Source organism: Vanellus vanellus (genome assembly GCF_965231255.1).
Source record: "Vanellus vanellus genome assembly, chromosome: 2".
Taxonomy (NCBI): domain Eukaryota; kingdom Metazoa; phylum Chordata; class Aves; order Charadriiformes; family Charadriidae; genus Vanellus; species Vanellus vanellus.
The window spans coordinates 98,632,836-98,650,260 of record NC_138906.1 but is presented as its reverse complement, the minus strand read 5'-3'; the positions used below and the strand labels follow the sequence as shown (position 1 = coordinate 98,650,260).

The 17,425-nt window shown below is 38.2% G+C and overlaps 1 protein-coding gene across 1 annotated transcript in view; it reads left to right on the top strand.

Annotated features, from left to right (window-relative positions):
• Positions 1-17,425, top strand: part of MOCOS (molybdenum cofactor sulfurase) — a gene marked incomplete at its 5' end in the record, with an annotated part of 232,069 nt that overhangs the window by 168,008 nt on the left and 46,636 nt on the right. The window contains one exon of the mRNA XM_082479909.1: positions 10,201-10,400. Coding sequence (XP_082336035.1) covers positions 10,201-10,400 — 200 coding nt within the window. The remainder of the gene's footprint in view (positions 1-10,200; positions 10,401-17,425) is intronic.

Below are 17,425 nucleotides of genomic sequence, written 5' to 3'. Positions count from 1 at the left end.
ACCTCTCTTGAGTGTTGTAGCTTCATTCCTTCTTTGTGGGAAGAGAACCTCTGCCATCTTGCCTTCTCACCTGAAAAGGGAAGTTTGTGAACAGTGCCTTAAACTGGACCTTCCTTTCTATAAAGCCTTGCTATTGTTAAAAATATCTGAAATGGAAATGATGGGGAAAATGTTTGGGTTTTTTTTTAAGCCATTTTTAATCTTTGTGTTTACACCTTAACTTCAAAGTCCCTCACTTGACACAACAGCAGCAGCCACTACTTTTTCCCTCACTTCTGCAGAGCTCATATGTAACAGGTTGCTGTCAGAAAAGGCCAGGGCTTCCTAAGTGCGTGCTGCCTCACTTCTCTTCCCTGACAGTGGCTCCCTCGGAGTTGGTAGTGTTCTTCCTTCACCAATGCTGTGCTTGGATCCATGTTTTCTTTTAACCTTGTCTAAGTCTGTCTTCAGAGGCTGTTCTTTAGTTTACCATAGATCTTGATTTACAGCATGAGACAGCAAGTGGTACACATAAGAATTGCTCATGTCTTGAAATACTTCAGCTCTTCCGAACTGAATCTGAAGCACAGATTGTGACTGATTTATGGTGTTATAGCTTATTGAAGCTGATATAATACCAGGAGTGGTTAATTCTTGCTGAAGCACACTACCTACAGTCTTTAGAAGGAAGTAAAAACTAGAATAAATTACTTTATAATATTCAAATTTTCTACCTTAGGTTTCTCTTCCAGTCTTCTTTTTGGTAGATCTGCAAACTGAACTTGCAGTTGATTAAAAGACGTATCCTGTGCTTACAAAATTACAGATGTTCAGTCTTTATCCACCACACTATCTTATTACTCATCACCCCCATGACTTGGAGAGCACACAATATTTTAGGTGTAGTGGATTTCAGAAGCTCATAGGAATGAACAATGTAATGTCAACCTGCCAAAAGTTAATTTATGCCAGCCAAGACTACATGACATTCTGCTTATAAAAGCACTGGTACTGTCTTACAGAGGTTATTGCTGAGTGTGCAACAGCAATGGCTGTGCTTTAAGAAGTACTTGCATCTCACTTTTATTGAACAAACTCTTGAGAAGTGAGACTGGGACTGTGATATCATTGCTTAAACCTGTGTTGAGACTGTGCAGCATTATGGCAAAGTAGCAATTTTTTGCTCTCGGCTTTTTTTCACTATTTGTGAAATGTTACGTGTGTTCACACATCTCACTATCTCACAAACCTCGCCAATGAACTTCAAGAAACCTGAGCCTGCCACATCCAGGCAGGAAAAATGGCCATATGAAGGAAAGTGTGTCAGTGGGGACCCTTTGGTCCTCAGAAGAACAGCAAGTGATGTAAAGCAGAGTTAACGCTGTGACTTTGGGGAAGGGTCAATAAAAGTGGTGATAAAAAAAATAAAGAATTCAGGAGTTCCTGAAATGTTTAGTTAAAGGTCTCTCTTGTGGTGTGAATGTAGATATTTATGAAAACAACATTTGCCTGTTTAAAAAGCTTGGGACAAGTCCTGTGATAATTCGGTTTAGGATGAGGTCCAAGAATCCTGAGCGCTTTTCAATATTGACTGCATGCTTCCTTATGATTAAGGCATCAAATCAAGGAAATTTCAAAGCAGTTTTTAGAATTCATTGTAGCTGCCTTATTACCTCTGTTGCATGAATGACACTGTTTGTTCCCTCCATGGCAGCTATTATTATAGTAACATTACCCAGCAGAGACCTAATCTGAGAATGCAAAATAAATGGCAAAGCATGCTTTCAGGCTAACAGAAAATTACAAATATCAATAAATCCAAAATTTCACTAAGGAAAATATTGTTCTCTTAATAATAATGGATAGAGCTTATTTTACCAACTTTCAATATTCCTGAATGTTACAGACGCAGAATGGAAAAATTTAGTGTGTTTTTTCCTTGTTCCATCGCTAGTCAATATCTTGCCTTAGAATTTGTTGTCTAGAAGCTTTTCTTTTTCTGTATCATATTTCTCGGTTTAATTAAATGAACTTGCTGTATTTCCTGTGTTGCTGTGATAGGCGATTTCTGTGAAACCTTAGAAAGAGTGGGATACAAAGGCTGCACAAGAACAGGCATAGAGGATCCCCACTGCCTTGTATGCTGGCAGCCACAGCCCTGGTTCAGACATTGACAGAGAAAAAGAGGGAAGGTGTCCAACCAATATTATCAGGCAGGGACAATCTGGAATGCGTATCGATATGCTGCCTTGGGCACTAAAGTGTTTCACCAACAAAGAGATTCTAGAAATGTTATGCTAAAAGGGTTGCTAATGTAAAACCTGTAAGAAGGTAGAGTGAAACCAGTGGGTACTGAAGTATAAGGTTTGAACACACAATTACCCATTCTTCTGCACCTAATGCAGGCGTGGTGAGGTTTGAAACAGAACTGATTTATACCCTAGCAAGGCTTTAGATTGGGATCTGTCATCTTACGGAGAAAAAGAAAGAAGCTGGCTTGGTTTTCAGAATATTTTAACAGGTTTTCTTGATGCTCAGGGAGAGATTTCCTCCTAAGAAAAACACATTTGGATTTATCTTTATATTCAGCTTATTTTTCATGCAAGTTGTTGGTCTGCAGCTCCCCTCAGGGGAAAACAAAACCAAAACCAAAGAGCCCACAAAACTGCAGAGCCATTACAAAACGATGAGACCGGTAAGTAGTACAGGTGACTGGATCTTATAGAAAAGTTATTTGAGGGAAGAGCTGTACTTAACTGCAGACCTGATGATAGTATCATAGTCTCTGGCTAAGCAGAAGATGAGAAAGGTTTCCCTCCTTCTATGTTAAAGGGATTAGAAAGTTGTTGCTGACTCAAGTAAGTAGGTAAGTAAATAAATAAATGTTCATGCAAAGTCGGTGCTGAATTAGTCTTATTGGCTTCAAAACATAAGACTTACTGCCCCATCTTACATTTTCTAAGTTCCCATGACTGTAGCTTTGAGGCAAAGAATCACAGAATCATAGAATGGTTTAGATTGGAAGGGACCTTAAAGATCACCTAGTTCTAACCCCCCTTCCATGGACAGGGACACCTCCCACTAGACCAGAGTTTTATGCTCTGCCTCATATGAGCAGTCTAACTGTTGAGAGTTGAAAATACCGGGAAACGAGCAGTAGTAAAGATTTCACATACTGACTTCAAGGAATTGTGCATAGCAGGCTCCATTAAACAAAGGACAGAGCCACTTTTGTAGTAAAGCAGAAAACAGGCCTGTATGTTACATTCAGGTTTCTAACAGCTACCAGGAGAATTCGTGTGCTTTTATAGTACAAGCTTCTCTTGCATTTAGTCCTTAAGATGACAGAACCATAAGCAGAAGTTGTTTTGCTGGAGTGAGAAAAACCTTGGGAGATAAAGCCTTTAGAGGTAAAATGTGAGTATCTTATAAATACGAAGGTTCTGTTCTTGCAGAAACCTCTGTGGGCTCATGTCATCTGGCACTCTTGAGGTGCGGTTTGAATGCTGTTTCCATGAGGTGTGCAAAACACTCTGCCTTTTGAGAAAGCCTCCCCATTCATCTTTTATGTTGCTGGGTTTATGGTTAGAAGAGTCATCCTGAAATTATTTCCTTTGCTGAGAGTATGGTTTGGGCCCATGGAATTAAAAAAAAAAAAAAGGATGGACAGACATACATCCACCCTCCCCCCACTCAAAAAAAAAAAGAAATCTCATAACAATAGCAAACAGTAAATTGAATGTATCTTACCTGGGGCTTATTTGAATTATTAGATAGTTTTCTGTCTTACAAGCAGCTAACCGAAATTGAATTGTACCTGTAATTAAAATAGTTATACTAAAAGGGAGTCAGCCAGCTGGCATATACGACTTCCCCTCTCTTCTACTACTCCCAATAAATTAAAAAAAAAATAAAGGGCAAAGTATTCCTCATTATGATGTTTGAAAATTAGGATCTGCTTCTTTCAGAATGTGCTGCTTGTTTTATTCAGAACAAAGACTTCTAACTTCCCTCTCTGTATGAAAACAGAGCTTGAATTAGCTGCTCTAAAGAAGTGGGAGATGGGGCATCAAAGAGCCTTCTGTTCATTAAGATAAACACCGAATATGTGTTTCATGTTTAGTTTTGGTATAACATTCTGAATAGAGGATTAAGCAGTTGCTTCCCACAGTCTTAAACTATTGAGATGGTGTGGGAGAAGGAGGAGAATAAAAGGATTTAAGCTATTATGCAAAGAATTAGTGTTGAGAGAGTAAAAGGTCCCCCTATTACCCATTGAATTGTGCGTGGATTTAGTAGTGTTGAGAGTGTAACGTGGCTCTCCATTGTGGACACACAGAAAACACAGTTAAGTTGCAAGAGTCCATCTAAAGTTTCAGCCTGGACACTGAGCTTGTGAGATGGACTGTTGCAAGTTAATTGTGCGCTTTCAAACAAAACTATGCACTTTTCAACAAAAAAAAAATACATAGTTTCATAACTGAAATTTCCTTTTTATGTAATTATTTTTTTTACATCTTAACTTCGGAAAGAAGCCTGCTCTAACCTATGCATGGCAAGGTATTACTTTTTTGGAAGTCAAAATGACATCTGGGACACAGATTTTTCCCTTCTTGCTCACAAATGCAGTCCCCTCAGTTGCAGAAAGGGTCATGGTCCACCCCACTTCGTGTTCCCCAAATCAATTTTTATTACATGTCGTTTATAGATCAAGTCGATTGAACTGTTCATGTGAGTCAGTGTGAATAAGGGGTTTGGAATCTGTCCATGCTTTATGCATTGTCTGTGAGCGTGGATGATGGATGGCTTCATGAATTTGCTGATAAGCTAGTTGCAATGTTTTATGTTGAGTTTTAATGAACTATATTTGCTAATGGTTATGACCAATATTGGAATGGTATTACAACAGAAGTCCTTCCAAGGAAGTATTAATGTATTAATTTTAATGCTTAATTTCCATGAGGAGCTCTTATATTACTTTTAAAAGTAATGTTTAGTTGCTGTTAGCCAACCTGTAGGCTCATTTTCATGTAGATTTATATTCTGTTTATTTAATCTTTAAACTATCAATTGTAGCTGCTTAGAAGTTACGTAATCTTTTTCATTTATTTTTCCTCTAGGCTTCTGCTGCTCCTCACTCTGGGAGACAGGCAGTAGCTGGATTGGGTCTGATTTAGGACGGCCGTTCTCATAATTTAGGGAAAGTAAAACCCACCAGGAACATGTATATTTAATGTTTTTATTGATGAATGTAGGAACCCTACCAGAGGATGAGTGATCAAGGTTTCTTATTAAGGTTATTATATTGTCTTCTTATTATTTGTTCTTCTAGCATTGTATTTGTAACATTTCAAGGTTGCACTTTGGGGGCAGGGGGTTGAATCATCATATGAATATTTTATTTTTGTGTATGCAGTGTTTTGTTTGAAGCAGGATAGCAGTGGTTGGAATACATTGTTTAATGTGGTTTTAAGCCAAAGCACTCAAATTTGCAAAGGAGATATATGAAGCTACCAATACCTAGTTCATCCTCAAGAGATGTTCTTTGGGAGAATAAGACTAAGTAGGTGACAGACTTCAGTCAGAGACATTCAGTTCTACGCATAAAAGAACACCCAAAAAAGCTCAGAAATTAATCTTAATGTATGCTTCTTTGAGGAAGTGAAGGAAGGACTCCAAATGTTTGACAGGATTTACAGGTTCCATGGCTTCATTAGCACATTGACTCACAGGTCCCACATGGTGATCTGTCTTGTTTGGGATTTATTAGAAGGCAGCTACATCTTGGTTTCACTCCCCGCTGATTGGTTTCCTGAGATTTCAGCTCATCATTTCTCTGCCTCGCTGCTATCTGTTAGATAATGCTGAGGAATAATGAATCACTTTGATCTTTTTCTTATCCAAAGATATATGTGAGTTTGGATTTACCGGACTAACAAAGAATTTGTTCTCGTAAACCTCAATTTCTGTGTTTTTTTCATAGCAAGTTAGAAAAATAACTGTATATTTGATTTATGGCTCTGTTGTTCCTTATCTCCAGCATTTAATTTCTCATAATAAGACAGATAAGAAATGTATTTGAATGCAGATCACAGTGGTTTCTGAGTACAACCTGAAAATCTTAAGCACCAGAGATTTCATTCTAGAGGCTCAATTTCAGTCTCTGCTTTATCTTAATCTCTTTATTCAAAATCTTTTATAGATGTTGACATACGCCTGTCTGTCTACAGTTCTTTCAGGAAGAACTAACATTTGAACATTTGAGCTACTGAAATCCTGATTGTTTCAGAGGCGAGATTGTATGCCATTACCTGTTTGCCATTTACGTACTACAAAACCAGGTCTATACTGACTTTTGGCATTCTATACTGAATACTTATTGGACATCTATGTATCTCATATTTCTCTGAATGGATAACATTCCACTGGAAAAAAAAAATCTTGCATATAACAAACATAGTAACACAGAGGTAACTCACATACAAGAAGTTATCACCAGATAAGCCAAGTAGTGGATTTACAGTGCTGTAGTGACAGTCGTGCATAGTTTGAATGCACATACTTTGAACCCTCTTGTAAATATGAGATAACGTACCCTTCTCTTCCAGATGACTGAAATGTCCCACAGTCTCTATGGTAGAGCACATGCACACATGCAATTCCTATGGAAGGGCTGACATTGTAAATTTATCTGCAGGTTATCCGGTGCACAGGCAGTTTGAATTTTCCATACTGGAACAGTGTCAGTTTCCATAATAGCACCCAAGTGGAAGCATAAGATGGGATGGTAGGTCTGAGATCATGCTAATCTATCAGGATGTAGTCTACAAACATACATCAGCAATATAAGGTTTAAAAGCATCTCCACTGGTTTACTAGAGCACTTTGCCAAGGAGGTTTGCACACAAAAGTACAAGTTTCTTTTTGTCAATCTCTTCTGCTCAATAACTTTGCCACTGCAAAAATATATAGCATTCATTGTGGCAACAGAGTGAAAAATGAGGTGCTATTGGAAGAAGAATTAATTGTTATTATGTCTGGCTTAATGTAAAGTCAAAATACACACATGGGGACAAAGTAATAAGGGGCATATTAATCCACAGAAATGCAGGAGTTTCCCTTTTCACAGGGAAGTCCTTACATTTCTACCATAGGAAGAAGTCATTAATGAGAGCATCCTTGGTGCTGAATGTGTTCCCACAGACACAAATACAGTGAATGGTATAAGATAGACTTCAACTGGCATAATTTAGACTACATCAGATTCATTCTGATCCAAATTACAAAGCGCATAAATTGTTCTTCATTTAAAAATAATTTTTAAGAGCAACTAGAAACAATGCAGTGATAAGGAATAAAATCCATAAATTGAGAGGGGGTAAGGGCACTTGAGTACTTCCCAGCACCTTCTCAAGATGAAGCACTGATCATTTTTCCAAGCTGTAAGTCTTCCAAAAGGCTTGAGGTGTGCTACTTCTATTATCACCAAACAGGCAGCTAGGGAAGACTCTAAGTATTCAGAGTGAAGGAACTGGGCATAAAACTAGAGTTCTGTATAGAGAGAAGATAAAATGCAGGAATGCAATAAGGTAATAAATACCAATTTAACCATGATATAGAAGATTACCTTCTCCTTTACCTTAGACAGCCTCAGTCAAGCAATGAGTGTTGTTTTTGTTACCCCAAATATGAGATTAGATGCAATAATGCAGGTCCTTAGATCATGTTAGAGATCACAGATTTGTTCTGTTTTTTATTTTCTCCCCCTCATATTCTTTTCCCCAGTAGGGAGAGGGAGATGAGGTAAGCACTGGATTTATGCAGGATGTAGTATAGTTCATTTTGTTTAGCAAAATAAAAATAAATCACAACTATTTCCTGAATATACCCCTTTTTCTGTCAGAACAAACTTCAGATTGCCGGCATTTGTTTCACAGGGTTTTCTGTGACATCAGGGCTAATCACAACCTATTCTGCTACTTAAAAATACAGGACCCTGGCAACACGGCTTCCTCTCTCCAATCACGGGGCAGCAAAGCAACTGCAGGCTATTGCATTTGGATTTGTCAGAATAAATAATTAAGAGGCTCATCAGCTTCTCACTAATGAACAAGGAAATGTGATTAAGCAACTTTAAAAGAGAATGGCTGAAGACAATATAGAAATGATAGCAGGATGATTGCTGTGAATGAGAGACTGAAATTTCTGAATAAGAGATTTCTTCAACAAGACACAAGGGCAGTAGTTTAATCTTCCATTAAAAGATTCCTGCCAATTTGGAAAAGCTCTGAATCAGGAGATTACAGACATCGCAGAAGCTGACAAGGCAGTCACTTCTCTTAAGACAGCTACTTTCTGGCAAATGCTGAGAAATAACTTTGCTTTTTTTTTTTTTTTTTTTTTTTTTTTTTTTTTTTTACTATTTCAAGACTCTTAGCTTCTACCAGTGACTAGGACATCTCTGACTAGGCAATCTTTTATTCTCAGAGGCTCTGAAAATACAAATCGTCTTTCAGATCAAAATGTTCTAGAGATGCTTGCCAAGTTTACTGTGGCTAACATCTAGAAATTTTACTGATTAGCTTCTGGCAACGTTCCTTGAAAGAGCTTTATGTGTTAGTATCTCATTAAATATCTTATTCCTCTTTATTATTCTTTAGCACCAAAAAATGTACTTCCACCTTATATCTAATCTGTTTCTATGCTTTTACTGTCTGCTCTCCTAGCTTATCTAAAGGAGATAGCACATAATATAGAAACTTGAAAGAAAGTGAAATAACAGAAGTTGCTGTAATTCTTCTGTTTCAGGAGAAAGATATCTTATTTTTTTCCTTTATATACATTCATAAATGACATAATCTTTGTATGAGTAAAGGCAGAAAAGTCAACAAGCAGATTACAAGATTTCTGTCCAAGGGTGGTTATATGGGACTGTAGAAGTTTCCACATCCTCAGATATAAAAATGGTATGCGCAGAAGCATAAGATTAATGGTTATGCAGTTTAACAAAAGAAAGTAAAAGCAAATGTCAGACATCTTTTTAGTTACAGAAATGCTCATGTACCTCAAATAAGATACTCAACATTACAGAAAATACTCTGGTCTAAAACCCAGGCAGAAAAATACTTTTCCACTTCAAGAGGCTTTTGAGGAAATTATTCTTTCCTTTTTTTTTCCACGTGATGTACGCCCACCATAGTGCAACGCATAGTATGCATAATAGAAACCACTTTGGATTTTCAGCCAAAATGTCAGCTGTCCCCGGTGGCGATATGGTTGGATTTAAACACGTTGTTAGCCTTCAGGTATCTCCCTGTGTTCTTACAATACTTTGAGATCATATTGATACCTTCTAATTGTCTTCCATAAATATGCAATTCATAGGTTGTCAGTGACCACAGTATATCATTCTGTCATGTATCCTCTGAGCACAAGAATGAGATGCTATTTTGATAGGGATATCTAACAGAGACACAAGCTCCTCTCAGAAAGCAGAGCTGTAGCGGAGTTCTCCATCTGTCAGGAAATCTCTGTAGTCCTCCAAACTCTTCAGTGTAGGGAAAAAAAAAAAAGGGCAAGGAAAGACAACGTATTTACTCTTTATGCTTTTAACTTCTCTGCAAAGCTTCTCTGGAGGAAATAGATTGCATGGGTGTAGTCAATGAGGCGTTCACAACATCCTCTTTCTTTTTATTCTGCAAAGAACAAAAAAAGCAGGCTTGGAAAAATGTTTCTCCAGTATTCAAGTAAATTCCTTGTGGACTGACACTTGTATTTTGTAATTTCATTTAGAATTGTATTATTTTTATTTTATCTTAGACATAGCAATTTGCTTTCTGTGCTGTGCTAGAACTGATGCCTCATTCCCATGATCTCCAGAGCCAGATCTGGAGCAAAACTTGCTTTTCAAATTAATTGTGTCAGAATGTCATAGTGATATGTATAGGCTGGAACTATCAATGTTGTAATGCACGTGAATACATTTCAGTGTAACTTTAGATTTGTACAGTATATTGTAGATAAATCCTGGGTGCAACAGTACTTCTGAACCTTTTGTATGAGGAAAGAAACTTTTGCAAATCGTATATTCATTTAAAGGAACCCAAAACTACCAATTTTGTGCTAGTTACCTCCCAGCTACACCATTCTGAAAAATTATCCTTTTTTTACATTTCCATAAAAATAAGGTATCTGACATGTGCATGCACTTTTCTTTTGTAGGTGGAATGGAGAAAATAAAACAGCATACCTTTGCATTAGCTCACTACACCTATACTGTGCTGTCTGCATTAAAATATGCCAATGGGGCTCCTGTAGTACGTATTTACAGTGATACAGATTTCAGCAATCCTGATGTCCAGGGTCCAATCATTAATTTTAACGTGCTCGATGAAAATGGAGCAGTTATCGGCTTTTCACAGGTATGTTTTTCTCTTGCCTTAACTGAGTGTTACGTTTATATTTAGGGCATATTCACAATGAGTTCTTTATCCTAAAGGAAGTATTTTGTCCGTAGTGGTTCCTTCTGGGGTTTTAGTTTTGTTTCTTCGTAGCTCTGCACAATATGTACACGCCATTTTTAAAGTAGTAGAAAGAGAATGCAGTAAATAGTGCTAGCACAATGCAAAGTACTTAATAGCCAAAGCAAATATCTTACAGATTTAATACTCTACATGTAGGAAGTTTGCAAATGGGCTGTTTTAACAGAATGCATTGACTAGGCAGTTAGGGTTCTTGTTGACTTCCTTCTCTAGAGTACTCAAAACTGTGAATTGAAAAGCAAGTCTAGAAGAGCTGATATAAGACACTGCCTTGGAGCTTTGACATACAAGTGAAATCAGATCTCAAAATATTGCAGTCACCCATAGAATCATACAATGGTTTAGGTTGGAAAGGACCTTGAAGACTGAGGCAAAAAAATCCATGAAAGAGGCATTCTCTTTTCCCTCAGTTTTAATAATTACATACTTGTAATATTCCTGAGGAAGCATTGAATAAAGTTGAATGATCAGTATAAGAACTGAGATTCAAGCTCAAACAATCCTTAAACGCGGTCTTTCTCAACAGCTTTCGCTAGCCTTTATCCATCAGGTATACTGAGTATCTGTAAGATGAAACTGTGAAACTTTTCTACCTTCAGTAGAGAGGTAATGCTGTATGAGCATAATCACGTATGAGCGGCCGCCATGTAGGCAGTGGGTAACATAGGGTAACGTAGCTCACTGGCTCATCAGCAGAAGTCAGAAAATATACAGTGCTCTAGTTTTTGCTTAATTCTTCTGTTTTTCATTGGCTGGTGATTGAATAAGCCCACAAGTCAAGTTCAAGTGTGTGACCTTGATTTTTTTTAAACGCCGTCAATAACTGGCACCATCTGTCTCAGCGACTACTTCCCTCTGCCAGAAGTAGTGGCAGAGCTGCGTTGCTCTTGGAAGCTGATAATTCTGGACCATCAGAGACAGAGTGGGAGTGCTGCAAAAGGCATTCCTCAACACTGCTGGAGAGGAAAAGAACCTGATAACGAGGGGAATGCAGAGACATGACTATGAGAATACAAGAGATCCATATATACACAAGGGAGAACAGAAGTGTTTTAAGGTGCTTACCACACTGATGAACATGGGAAGGGCAAATGTATAGTACTGGAGAGGCTCTTCTTCCCATGCGTCTTTTTTGGACTATGCTACCAAATAGTCTCAAATATTCACAACATTTCATTTCAAAGAATTCCACATTTTAAGAGTGAATTAGCCGTTTATACAATCTTGAATATGAATGGCAATGTTTAGACAAGACTGGAGATATCAACACAATTGGGACGGTAAAACAGTCCACAAGCACTCTGATGTTGCTTCTGTCCTTTGGTTAAAACCGAAACCTTTATTTGCACTTCTGATTTTCCCTATTTCTAGTAAAAAAGGCTCTTGCCTGACTTTCTTAAACTCAACTGTACCCTCAAAGAAAAAATTATTTTACAGTCTTATGCCTCCAATGTGCCTGTTTGCTTCAGTGGCTGCTCATAAAAAGCTTTATTGATCTGTATCGTCTGGATTGTTCTATTCACCAGAGTCTCGTAATTTCTGGCGTGAGTATGTAGAATGAAGAACGATAAAGTTTTCAAAAGCATACTAGTCACATCTTCAGTGCCTGTTAGATTACTTTGTTTAATTAAAATAATGTGCAATTTGGTGACTTTTAGAAATTAGCAAGCAACAGCACTATTCTTTCCAAAGCTATAATATGTGAAATAGATGGATAGATATATAATTGGCTTCTTTATGGAATTAAATTCTTTCATAGACATCTTATAGCAGTTATGAGGGAGAAAAATATTTGCTTCTTCTTTATGATTACAAAGAAAATACCTACAACAGAGAGAAGCTTCATCAAACTGACAATATGATCTCATCATCATACCTGTATGCATGTCTAAAACTAGATAGGTTTATTCAAATCAAAGTTAAATCCAATACTTCCATTAATGGTTTAAAAATGAAATAGTGTCCTCTAGTTTGGTCATGTCTGTGATCTGCACATTCATGTGGATCCACTGATCAGTCTTCAAATGCAATCTAGTGGAGTTAGGAGAACACAGTTTTGGATGGCTCCTAGAAAACGTTTTGGGGAATTTCTAATGAAGGGAAAATTGGATGACATTTCTATCTGACATACCTACTACTAGTGGACACCAATTAATAACTCAGGTTGTATTTCAGCTAGTATATTAAAAAAGAAATGACAGAATGTATTATTCCTTTATGGATGATATCCCATATATAATTAAATTACTTATAACCAGGCAGCCAACTAGTTCTATTTGTCTTTCTGACAGGCCATTGTTATGTGTCCATTGCCTATTAGAGGGCACAGTGTGGCTGGACATTAGCATTTGGTAGCCTGAAAAGGACAATCTGACTAACTGATTCCAGGGAAAATATTATGATGAGGTTTGGAGCAGCGTATTCAGAACATTTGATATTGGCAAGAAAGACTTCATAAGTAGACAGTGTCTTCAGAGGATACCAAGCTTACATTTAAGCCTCAAGATTTACATAATTTAGATGATATTCAAAACTCTGAATTAAGTCCAAGATATTTAGGTTGTGAAAGGCATGTAGTGAAAGACATGACGTTTAACACTGCCACTGAAAAATGAAAGCAGGGAAGAAATGATGTCTTTCATCTGTGTAGCATTTGGGACGAAAGCTGTTCCTACCTGCTTCTATTATTGAAATCCATTTCTCACTGTTATCAAAGTTTAATTGCCAGAGCTAACAAGATTGTGCCACTAACCACAAACATGTTTGAATTGCATACATGGGGCCAATTGCACCAATAGGAAATAGGCACAGTCTCGGGTTTGTCCTTGAGTAAAACCTTCGTTGCAGCTCTCAGGATCAAATGAAGGCATTTCCTTAAAGCGAGACACACAAGTGAAACCATACCATGATTGCATTCTCAGGATGGCAGTGTTTTTGACACCCTCCTGTCCCAATATATATGATATGGGACTGGGATGTTAAGAAGTGATAAGGTGGGAGTGAAATAATTATGAAAGTTGAATTGCTATTGCTTTTTCATTTGAATGTTTCTTTGTGATTGTTGAAGGGTATCACTGTTTTAGAGTATTATATTTGGCATAAACTTGCTTTGTATACTACGTGTATCTTTGGTTTAATTGACAGTTCAATTACGTGTTCAGTTATTTTGCTCTAAATGGTAATTAAAACAATTAAAGAAGAGGGACTTGCAGGCTCCAAACACCAATGCTCACTCAAAAGCTTTGGGTTTTCTTCAGATTTTTCATGAAACATTTCTTTATCTAAGGATCAAACTACTACAGTTTTGAAATCCCCATAAACCTCTTGTCTTAGGGCGCTAAAAATATATTAAAATTCCTCCTTTGAGCTGCACCAATTACTTCCTGTGAAAATTATTTCATGCAGTACAGCTGTCTTGCAGACTACTATGGGTAGTAATTTGTTCTTGAAATTACTTGGGAGGATACCTGTATTCTTTTCACGCAAGCTGCCTGTCCTCTGCAGTAGCACATCTGTCATTTTATGTTATGTGTTTATTTGCACTGCAGTGCCAAAAAGCCACAGTTATGAACAGGGGTTAAACTATGATGACTACTTGACAGGTCCAGGACATAAAGATGGCCTTTATGCCAAACAGCTTCTTCATATATACTTGTCTAGTTAGAATGGATAATTCTCAACCATTATAGTTTTTTACTATTAATGAAGTGTGGACAGATGACAAGCTGGTGATTTTGAAAGGTGAGAAAGTGCAGGGGTAGAGACGAAGGACCTCTGCTAAGTGAGTGGTGCAGGATGGAGGCAGCAGAGTTGACATTAATGCAGCAAGCTGTCAAACTTCTACTTCCTCGTGAGGCTACCAGGAAAAGAAACAATTAACCGTAGATATTAAAGGGGGGTTATGATGTCACAAAAATGGGGTTACATATTTACTCAATGCTGAGCTAATACTGCAGACTCTTCACACAGAGTCACCGTTGGCTCGTTTATTAATAGTCAAGATCTGTAGTCTTCAGCATGTATGAATGTCATGTGTTTATACGTCCCCAAATCCTTCCAGTCTCTGAAGCACAATTTGACAGCAATGACTCAGCTTCAGTTTGCATCCTGACCATCTTTTTTATCAAAAACTTGCATAGGACTCTGTGAGGTTCCAGCCTGTTCTGAATGCCAAAGAGGAGAGGGAGCAGCTGTGTGGGAACAACATTGATTTGAAAAAACAATCATCCACACAAAAAAGTGAATTTCTTACGCATCATGTCACAGTGCAAAGTTGTATGTTCCCTTCCATTTGCAGATTTGAAAAAATCACCATCTCTGCTATGAAGGACCTTTTATGCTAATATTATTTTAAGTTTTCCTCTTTGTTCTGATGGGGAGAAGAAACCTGTGAAATGTTCTTTGTACATTCAGTAGATAATTGCAGAGGAATTTTATAATCCTTTCACATTTCATTCTGTAAAGTCAAGTTGGGAGCTGGACGAGGGGAAAGGGGTAAGAGGCGGAGATGGGCAGATGGAATTTCACCTGAAACATTTCTTGAATTATATGCCCTGGAGAGCTCTTACCCATTCACACCTTCCAGTTCAGTGTTTTCTGCCCCCAGTGAAAAACAGCACTTCCCTTATCAAACTTTTTCTTTTTTACTCTGGTCTTCTGAGACAATATATTTTTCCCCCTGTGTGTCATGGACATAAAAAAGTGAGCAAACCATCATAGCTATCTTTTGAAAAATGGCCATCATTTCAGTTGTGTAGTACCAGCTCTCTTTCCCACTCTGCTTTTTCACACTCCTCCTTTGCCTGGAGCCTGAAGCTAAACAGCAGTAGCTTGCCGTGATTGTCTCACCTGCAAAAGCTCCCTTGGTATCTATATATGCTTGCCATGCTTCCTAAAAATCCTGTCAGGAAGAGAACAAGCATCAGTCCATTAGCAGTCAGCCTTCTTGCCTGCCACTTCACACTTGTGTGTGATAGACAAACTGCTATAACAGGAATCAGCTGCCAAAGATAGAGAATGTAAACATTTTGGTTTGCCTGAGGAAGGCTCTTCTATAGTGTTGCATATGGATGAGTTTTGCCTCTCAAGACTGAGAACCCTGCTCAGATAGGTTATGATCAGTTTTGTCTCGGAGCCTACATTAGCATGTCCTGGCTCACTCTCGTCAACCCAGATAGAGTGAAGGGAGGTCTAGACTTTGAGCTTACCTTTCTTCATCCGTTGCTCAAGAAAAAAAAACTATCAGCGCTTTTCAGCAGATAACTTCCAGTGTGTGTCCCTTCAGCGCAGATCTGTAATGCAATTTGATGACTGCTCTTATTATGGCATCTGCCCACTGTCTCTCCCACCTTCCTTCTACGCCAACCTCCCCTGAGTTAATGTAAGGATAGACTCAATGACCCACTGCTGTTTTTTTTTCCTTTTCTGCCTTTATTTTTTACCATTCTGAAGTGGAAACTAGGGTCTTAGATTGGAATGTGTGGCCCCAAGTCACTTCGATGTACGAACAGCTACACAGGATCTCACTGTGGCACCTTCTCTAACCTGGTAGCCTCTTTCTGCCAGTGTTCCCATGCTAGCAGTATAAGAAGGACAAAAGCAAAATAAGACTCCCCCCAAAAACAAGAAAAAAAAAGTTTTCTTTTTAACCCCTTTTATCTTTCTGCATCCAAAGCATCCTATGGCAGTGAATTGTCTTGTAAACAACTTATCAGCCAAGACAAATTCATCCCTGTAGTCTGATAAGATATGGAGGGGGGGGAAATAGATCTTAGGAGTTCAGGGACTATGCACCATCATCATTGTGCACCAAGGTAGGATCATCTTTACCTGAACCTTTCCACAGCCTGCAGAGGCAGTTCATTCTGGCACTTAGCTATATTCGCTATTGGAAAATATTTCCTAATGATTAAGCTAAATTTCCCACAATGTAGCCAAAGTCCATTATTACATAGATTGGGCAAAGAAAGAGACATCATTTGGGGCAGGAAAGCTGAAAAAAGGGCAGATTCCAGCCATGAGAGGCAGAGGAGAGTTGGACAAGCAGTCTGAAACAGTGTTGTATGGGAGAGGTGTGACCAGGGAAGATACAGAGCAATATAAGCAGGTAGAAGCTATTCTGTCTTGTTTGTATTTGGACAGGTCTGCCAACAGAAGTAACACAGGACAAAATGATAGGAGGCAGGATGGGAAATGCACATAAAAGTGGTTGCTCAAGGTAAACAAAACAGTGATAGCCAGTTCTGGAAGCACCATCATATCCCAAGTACACTTTCTTTGCTTTAGTTTCACAATGTTCTCTTTTAAGAGTATCCTTTTCTTTCAGTGATGTTTTAATAAGTTGCTCAGCTGGACCTAGATCAGTAGCCAGGACCTGGCAATGGCCAGGTGAAATCCCTTACTTCTGCTGTAGTCTTTCAGCGTCACCTTGAAGGATTCTATGTCTGTCTTCCCCACTTACTCTAACCTCACAGGAGTGGAGTGGAAATACGTTAAATACTGGCAAATCTTCAGATGTCAAGTGGCGGATACATTTTTATATACACACAGCTGATTGAATACATATTCATATCACTACTTATCATTACATGATAAAAGCGACCATGCAATACCTGTAGTAGGTAGATTTTCTGAAATAATTGCTGTTTGTGTCTTAGACAGTACCCTCAGTTTCACTTGTAGATTAGCTCCACTGCACTGGTACAGAATTAGAGCAATGGCAACATGTGAATTAGAAGAGTGGGAAAAAAAAAAAAAGAAGCTACAGCTTTTCACATGCACAGGAAGCTGTTACCAGGTCAATTTGATCAGATTACTGACCGGAGCCTGGTCGTAGCTATCAGTAGTTGTCTGGAAACTTATACCATCTACAGGAGAAAGCGACTGGCTGTTACGCAACAATGAGG